Below are 8,708 nucleotides of genomic sequence, written 5' to 3'. Positions count from 1 at the left end.
TATATTTTGGTTGTGACTTGAAATAGGCCTTTTGAATTTAAATTGAATAGCTGACCGCACGCTCCTTTTGTAATGAAAGGATGATGGAACACAAGCAGACGGCATGTTTGGTTTGCAGCTGGTAGATGATTTAAGTTTGGCTTTCATTTCATGGAGAAGAGAAGGGCTCAACCAGATATTGACTCTTTTATTTGAAAGTAAGATTCAACCAAGCATCTTTTTGAAGAGTTCATAATTGTTTTGGTTACATGCAGAAATAAAAATGTTGTGTTCTCGGTAAAAGTTCATAGATTTCATAAATGCAACACAGAGTAGTGTTTCATATGTTAAAAACCAACAAAGAAAAAGAAACTAAATGAAGTGTTACCCTTGCTATAGATGTCAAAATGCTTTTTTTGGCCGCCGTTATTTTTCTGTCTGTGGTCGTCTGTCTAGTTGTCTTGGAGTAGATAATGTGGTCAACCCCTGTCCGAAGGTTCAGTTTTTCATGAACTGAGTTGTAAGTGTAAGCAATCTTTTCTCACACATTACCTTCCCAATATTGAGCATGCGTAAATCAACCACCATCCTGGACTGCTATTTAATCGAAATCGAAATGGCGACCCATCACAAACATTTGCATTAACGGTTACTCGACATGAAGCAGATAATGAACAGCAATACTTATCAGAGTTTAAACTAAATCTTGGTGAATTTGTAGACAAAATGGACCATTATCTCAGCAGAAGAGCCTGTCTTTAGGCTATTGGCCGTCACATTTGTACTCTTGTGATTCGTATGCATGAATGCAACTCTGAGAACTGTGTTCCCCATATACATATTATAACTTACCTGTTATTATTTATGTGGCTCGAAGTTTAGTGACTCAGTTTTATTTTTACATTTTGTAGAACGTACAAGTTGAAGGAAAGACACCTTCCAAAATACTCTAACTGCCGTCTTCAAACTTGAACTGCTGATCATTCCGTTGCAAATTAAGAAAAAAAGCACCAGAAATGCACTGTGACATTGAGTATCACAATTTTTATTACAAAAATTAAATTGTTCATCTGTCATGTTTGCCATGCTTGGAGCATATAACAATGCAGTAAAAAACCCACACCCAAAGATAATAAAGCAGATTTCAACAATGCTTTCACAGCACTCTGTCATCCATGCTGTTACTATACAGATACTGTAACATTCCTAATACAGAGCAGTACAAACACCTGCCAAAACAAATGTTGGGGAAAACAATCCGAAACCATAAATTGAAAAAGAGAAAAGGAAAACCGATGAAGACTGAATTTGCAACTTAAAACATTTTGTGTGTGTGTGCTGAATATTTGGACCAGCCCAAGGCACCCAGGCTTTGTAACAATGTTGGCAAGTCGGCGACATTCTTACAGAAACACTTGAAGCGAACGACATATACAAACTGACTTGTGCCACTGTCTGACTTTTCATTGTTCATTCATGCCCTACATTCGGTCCGTCCGTTCTCTTTGTCAGTCACAGTGCGTGTTTCGGAGGGGCCAAGTGGTGTTAAGAGGGAGGAGGAGAAAAGCCTCACGCTCGACATCTCTTCACAGCGTCAACTACCAACGAGAATTGACAAGGCTTCCTCTGGGAAACAGGGGAAGCCAACTGTTACGTAATTCCTTGCTCGGATGGTGACTTGTCCAAATACGGAGCGTACGTCTCCAGATGCTCGGCCCAGACGACAGAAGCCAAAACAAAAATCAAAGTTGTGCTTTCAAGTGAACACATCGGAAAACAACAAACTGAGGTGTCCCAGAATGAACCCGCCAACCCCCAGAATGAGAACAGTTGTCCAGCACATACATTCTTGGGAATGGCAGAAATTCCAGATTGAAGCTTACAACTAAAGTCCAGATCAAATGGCCTCTAACAAACATCAAATGAAGACGAGAACGACATAAACTCAGAAATACACGGCGGCCTTTTCTCTATGGCTTCGATTCAATTCAGTTGGCTGAACGACAAGGCTCAAAGGACCATTTGGTTGCTCCTCCAAATATTTCAATGTTGCTCTCCATCCAAGAAAAGACATTGCCGGCTGGTGCTTTACTGTTGCAGGTTGCCAAGTTGTAGATTTCGGTGATGGACAGTTTCCGATTCCAGATATTCAGGTTTGCTAACTCACCTACGAAGGCTTGTGTTGCATCAAAGCCTCCTCCGAGTGTATCCTGCGAAAGGAGACAGTGGTCAACGGGTTAGCGCGTCGACCTCACAGTGCAGAGGTACCGGGTTCAATTCCGGCTCTGGCCTCCCTGTGTGGAGTTTGCATGTTCTCCCCGGGCCCGCGTGGGTTTTCTCCGGGTACTCCGGTTTCCTCCCACATTCCAAAAACATGCATGGCGGGCTGATTGAACACTCTAAATTGTCCCGAGGTGTGAGTGTGAGCGCAGATGGTTGTTCGTTTCTATGTGCCCTGCGATTGGCTGGCAACCTATTCAGGGTGTCTCCCGCCTACTGCCCAAGACGGCTGGGATAGGCTCCAGCACCTCCCGCGACCCTTGTGAGGATAAGCGGATCGGATAATGAATGAATGGATGGGTTGTTAAAACAATATTTGGAAAGATATTGCAGGTGGTGACTTGTTGTTATTAGGGTTGTTAGTGAGCCGATCCAAGCTGACATCGGGTTAGAGTACACGCTTGACTGGTCATTGGCCAATATCGGCAGATATCTTTCTTGCTTGCTTGCTTGTTGCTTTCTTTTTTTTATTCTATCTTTAAAAAAAAAAAAGATTGAATCCAGCATAAAAAAGGACTCCACTCTTGTTTATTCACCTTGGTGGTCAGCCAATATTCAGTTTGTTCATTTCAAGAAAAGAGCTTTCCTTTGTGATTTATTGAAAGCAAGAGCACTTTATGAAACACTCCAAAGTCGAATGCCGTGAAAGTCATACTTTTGTTTTTGGTTTTTTGGTCACAAAAATAAAGTCATCACATCATAAGAATGAGGCACATACGCATGTGTCAGGTCTACTCAGTACCGTTTTGTAAGGCTGAAGTGACACAATGTCAACATCAATAATATAAAGGGATGGAATGAACACGGCAAAGTCAGCTGTGTATGGAGGAGTTAACCGGTGAATGTCAAGAGACATGCCTCCCAGGCACTAGCATTATATCCTCCTGCACTTTTGCCTCTGCATCCGCCATGCATCGTCAAAGTTCAGTGAGTTCATAGTTTCTTGTTTGATTACGTGTTTTTGTTTGTTTGTTTGTTTTACCCAGCAGTTAACATTTCTTCAAAGGGTGAGTCATTGCAGTTTGTTGCATGTGTCTCATTTTCAGCGGTTATACTTATTTCTTTGCTTGTCGGGAAGTTAATCATTTTGAAATGTAACTCCAGCAAAAAGTTGCACTCAACTTCGGAGGGCTTTGATTCAAACTATAATTGATATTTTAGTGCTGCGCATTTCCACGGCAATCCGTGTGTTCATCTACCTGCTCCTGTCCCAAGACGAGCACCCCGTCTGGTTTGATGGGGTGATATGGTGCCAGATTTTCACCGCTGCCCCTCATCACGCCATCCTGGAAGGCCTCCCACATCCCATCTCGGGTGGTCCACGTGATGCACAGGTGGTGCCATTTGCCGTCATTAATGAGGAACGGCAGCTTTGCAACCTGCAGCAGATACATGTCGATTTAAATCTTCTGTCGGAGCGCAGCGTTTGCAACTTGAAAACCTTCCTCCCGGTCCTGCTGAATAACAACCAATGTCTCTTATATTTCTCACCTTCGTACCATCGTCCTGGTTTGGATCAGGGAAGTTACAGGTTGTTCATTCAAATGCATCTTTTAACTTTGTCTTATAGTGTCATACAATACGGACTATCCATGCACGAGCCAGCTGCGTAGATGTTGTACCTTGTCATTTATGAGAATCTCCATTGGGTTGTTTCCCCATTCAATCAGCACCATCTCGTTGGCCTGACCCGGGACAGCGTAAGAAAAGGGTGTCCCCACCCCTGGTGAGGCATTGGACTTGATCCACAGACAAACGGTGAAGGAGTACATCTCGGGTAGACTCCTCTTGGCTTTGGCGTACATGTAGTTGGTCCTCAGGGGGAACGTCAGCTGGAACTTATCCGTGGGTCTGTTTTCTTTGCCTGCACATGAGATTAATACCAGTCTGTCTGTAAAAGTTTGCTTTTGCTCACATGGGAATTATTTTTATCTAGTGGGTCTATTTGGGGATGAGGAAGAGGTAGAGCAACATTCATCAAAATTCATGTTTATGCGCATGAGCCAACAATGAAGATGTGAATGGAATTCGTATGAGCACAACTGAAGAGTGACAAATGGAAGATATATTTTCTGTCCTGCTGTTTGTAATACCAAATAAGTCTATTTCCTAATATTGGCTACACTTTCCATTTCCTTTGATGTACCCATGATACGTTCATCCATACATCCATTTTCTATACCACGTGCCCTTTTGCCGATGTTCTGGAGCCTTCCCCAGCTGATTTTGGACAAGAGGCGTGATATGCCCTGGATGGGTCTCGAGGCCAGATTTAGACACACAACCATTTAAACTCACATTCACATCGATGTCAATGTCAAGTCTTCATTTAGATTATAGGACATGCGTGTTTTTTGGTCATGTGAGAGGAAGCTGTGTTACGCGCAGATAAAAGAAAACACAAGAAGGCTGTTTTGGTCGTAGAGTGTGACTACCAGTCTACACACGCTCACGCCCGCGTAGGCACACACTCAAACTCTCGAGTAGGAGAGTTGAAAAAGCCCCATAAATGCTCCAACTCGCCCATGAGAGAAGCACCGATCAGCAATTACCTGCCCGCAACAAAAAATGTACTTGTGATCACTTCAGGCTTCTAGTTTTTCTTCTTTTTTTCTTTCTTCCTCCTCTTCTTCTTTTGTCAGTCACTCTGGAACACTGTCTGCGCTTGACTGCAAAGCAGCAAGAGGCTCAAAGGAAAACTCGTCTTAAAATATGCAAAGCAATGCAGTTTTCTTCCCCGAGTGTGCGCGCGAGGCGATGGATGCCGCAGCAGCAGTAGCAAGCGAGGGGGAAAAAAACAACACATCTGAGTCCATGGGAGTTCATGAACTCATCGTATCGGGCTTCGGGGGCATGACGTGCACGATCTTGGGCAATAAATGGACTTTAATGCCACTCTCCCCTATGAGGCAGATCCAATGTACCCACCTTTCTCCAGGTCTGTGATGCGGTGGTGCAGAGAAGTGAGCGTGGACTCCACTCGGTTCCTTTGCTCGCTGTCATTCCTGGAACCACTTTTGGCTTCCTCTAACGTGTTGACCCGAGACAGAACCTGCTTCTCCATGTCATCAATCTTGTTTTGAATCAGATCCTTCAGACTGTTCGCCTGCACGGTGTTATTCCCTCGGCTGTATTGCTGTAGCGTACGGAAGGGAAAATGCATTTGTTAAGAGCCGAAAGCTAAGTACTAATTGCGGGTGGGGATTTTTATTTTTAAATTCCCTGCCCCGGCGTTCGTGTATTTGCAGATGTTTAGCTCGACGTGAAATTGCTGTGAATAACTCATCGCTGTTTCCCGTATGCGCACTCGTCGGGTAAGCTACTTTCGAAGGTGGGCAACACTTGCACAACATATCAATCATATCCAAGCTCCTCTTCGCTTTTAAGATAACTGCTTTTGATCGGGGCGGGGTGCTATTTCAACATGAAGTTAGTTGTTGTTTACAAAGACATCGACAGGCACCGAATCGCACTGAAAGCGACCCTAAAACTACATGTTTACAGACAGTTGTGATGGTCGCCACTGTGAATGCGATTCATACACGCTCACCGTCCCATAACGTGCAACGGCTAATTACTTCGATTAGATATCCCACTTCCTTTGTCAACGGGGCTCTTTTTATTATTAGTTTTTACTCTGCTGGCTAATTCTCTATTAATGCTGTATCCATACGTGACTAATGCTGCTGTGACAATATATATTCCCTCATGGGATGAATGAATATCTATCTATCTATCTATCTATCTATCTATCTATCTATCACTTTCTGAGATTGCGATCGAGATTATTTTCGTAACTGTGTGATACAGTGCGTGCATTGCATCATTCCACCGTGCGGGTGTACCTAATGAATTGACACGCGAGTATTCTGCCCATGCTCAGTAAAAGATGCACCGAGTGTGGACGTGTGGCTTAGCTTCTTACAGAGTCCCGGAGTGGAACTTGCCTACCTCAAGGTTCTCCAGTCTCTGTTTGAGAGTCTGTAAAGTGTGTCCCAGCTGGGCCAGGGTCTCTGCGGTGCCCCGTGAAATGTCCCCCATAGTGTTCTTGGCGCCCGGCCGCCTCCCTCCGGGTCCCGCCGCGGCCGGCAAACTCTGACTCTCGCAGCGACTCAACTTGGACGTTAGTTCCCTGATTGTCTCCTTCTGGTTCATAATGGTCTCTTTTTGCTGCAGCACGGTCTCTCGCAGTTGCATCACGGTAGTCTTCAGGTCCTCCGCCGGCCCACTGTTCTGCATGGTGGCCGCACACAAGTCCATATCCTTGGGCACCGACGTGCAAATAAACTGCCTCTGTCCCAAGTCTTGCGCGGAGCTCTCCGCGGTGGCCAGGCAACAAAGGAGAAAAACTTTCCACGGGAGTCGCTCCATGGTTCCACTCGTGTTGCTGTCGATGTTCAGCACCGCGGAGCTGTTCACTGAAGCTTGGAGCCGCAGCGAGCTGCGCGCGTTTATATAGCGCGCTTGACGCAGCCCCCCATTCATCGCTGCTCTGAGAGGAGGCACCCGGAGTCCGGCCCATTCTTTAAGGTCGTGCACGATGCGTGCAACAGTCGCCCACGCACTCGATCAATGCCAAGCAGAAGCTTCCAGCCTCGTGCTTGGACACAGTCGTTAAAGCAAAGAAATTAATGAGGGGGGGGAAAAAAATCCCATCCAAATAATGATGAACACCCCAGTTCAGTTATTGGATATGATAGGCACGCATCATAGTTTCACATCAAAATTCTATAGTACTGGGAAATTACTGTACTAGGAATAAGACTTTCAGGAAAAGTGGAGGCTTCTACGGTATAGTAATTATTGCACCCCCTTAAAGGAGCCTGAGGGAGCACTCCACCAACCCCTCTTGCCCTTCCCCCCAAAAAACGCACACTGTATAAATAGCTGTACAGTATTTTAATAATGATCGACTTCTCTTGTTACAGTAAAACCAGCAATCTGCATGATCTCCCAAGAGGAAATTTGCTTGGTAATGGATTGAAAGCAGCGGACGGATATGCTTTCCTTGCATTTTCCATTCAATGAGTGTCGAAATAATAATGAGGGTTGAGAACAAAGGGTTGTGTTTTATATGTTTTTTCTCTTTCTTTCTTTAACAGTCGATTGTGTAACCCTTCCCATTAATATGTCAACAAGAAGATCTAACACTCTGGATGAGCTCGTGTTGCAGTAACAAATCATCTACAAAAAGATGACTCATTTAAGATAACCGCTTACGACTTTTATTGAAGAAAAAAAACACGACATGACAGTGTTTGATTTTCCGCCAGTATGCAATTACAAATTTTACACTAGAAGTCGAGAGACAAGAAATAAATGTGAAATGTGCTCTTTGCGTGACAGTGCATTCTCCTGCCAAATGAGCGCAACTACTCAGAGACACATCGATTTTATGTCCCACTTGCATCACTGTGCTGTGTAAAACTATGGTCGCAAACAGAATTGCGAAGACAAATGTTCTGGTGAGACATTTGTAATTCAGTTACATTGCAAGAAGTTTTTTAGACTTAGCCATGGCGACTCCGCGGCTATCGACTAAAGGTGGTAGGAAAATTGACCCATAAGTCCACTTTAATTTGTTTAATTATTGATCCTGTGTGTTGTAATCAGCAAAATGCCGAGCCGCAGGCAAGCAATGGCATATGAAACAAATAGTGGATGGAAGCTTGATTGCGCCAAGACAAACATGTACAACATTCTCCTGACCTCAGCAGAATGCGCCGCATTAGATCTCATAACCTTGCTCCAAATCTACAAGGGCCATTTTGTTGTATTTGATTGGCCAACAAGGAGCAAAGTTTTCAGGTTTTTAATGACGATGCAAGTGTGGTTTGCTCTGAAAGATGTGTAGTTTGCCATGCGATCCACAAGATGTCACACCTTAAAAAGGTGTCACAGCACCATATGGTCTGTCACGTTTTCCTCGCTTCCTTCCTTGCATGTGCCAGCTGGAACACTGGGCGGGTATTTTCAGACAGCAACATATAACTGACACAATCATCTTTGGTGCTCATAGTGGGAAGCAGACCGGTATCGATAGGCTCCTCAAGTCCGCATCCATGCTCACTTCCATACCTTTGCCGGTAAGCATACTGAGTTGGACACCAGGGGCGGGATGGAAAAGGACTCAAATCTGGAACGATCAGTCTCTCAAGCCTGCTGAATAATGCAAAGCTTCATAATAGAACCTACTGTCTAATGGCAAAGACAGATATGAGCCATTTCACACGCTGGCAGAACGCGGCGTGCTTATTTCTCCAGAATTTGCACTCGAGGTGGAGAATATAATGCAGAAGGATTGACTGAGAATCGCCGGAGAAAGGGAGAAAGGTTGTAGAGAGTGCAGAGACTGTACACTTGGTGCACTTTGTAAAACACTCGCTGGCAATAACATTGGGAAATCATTTCTGTTTCATGTCGTAAAATAATGCGACTAAAATGTTGTT

The 8,708-nt window shown here is 44.4% G+C and overlaps 1 protein-coding gene across 1 annotated transcript; it reads right to left on the bottom strand.

Moving 5' to 3' along the window:
- Nucleotides 1–1,003: 1,003 nt before the first annotated feature.
- On the bottom strand, nucleotides 1,004–6,772 carry LOC147200658 (neuronal pentraxin-1-like). Its single transcript, XM_086120742.1, has 5 exons — nucleotides 6,211–6,772; nucleotides 5,188–5,395; nucleotides 3,882–4,123; nucleotides 3,459–3,638; nucleotides 1,004–2,189 (listed from the first exon to the last, which is right to left on the bottom strand). The coding sequence occupies exons 1-5, from the start codon at nucleotides 6,742–6,744 to the stop codon at nucleotides 1,968–1,970; spliced, it is 1,386 nt and encodes a 461-aa protein (XP_085976868.1). The 5' UTR covers nucleotides 6,745–6,772; the 3' UTR covers nucleotides 1,004–1,967.
- Nucleotides 6,773–8,708: the final 1,936 nt, after the last annotated feature.

The sequence above is a fragment of the Hippocampus guttulatus genome, chromosome 9, assembly GCF_054856545.1.
Source record: "Hippocampus guttulatus isolate MCC_2025c chromosome 9, RoL_Hgut_1.0, whole genome shotgun sequence".
Classification (NCBI taxonomy): Eukaryota; Metazoa; Chordata; class Actinopteri; order Syngnathiformes; family Syngnathidae; genus Hippocampus; species Hippocampus guttulatus.
This window is presented reverse-complemented; position numbering and strand designations above follow the sequence as displayed.

Bases quoted from the DNA above. Each gene is read 5' to 3' on its own strand.
- LOC147200658 (XM_086120742.1), bottom strand. From the start codon at position 6,744: ATGAATGGGGGGCTGCGTCAAGCGCGCTATATAAACGCGCGCAGCTCG. The intron at 3,639-3,881 runs GTACAACATCTA...TATCTGCTGCAG, and splicing joins AGATTCTCATAAATGACAAG to GTTGCAAAGCTGCCGTTCCT. The intron at 2,190-3,458 runs GTAGATGAACAC...CTCCTTTCGCAG, and splicing joins TCGTCTTGGGACAGGAGCAG to GATACACTCGGAGGAGGCTT.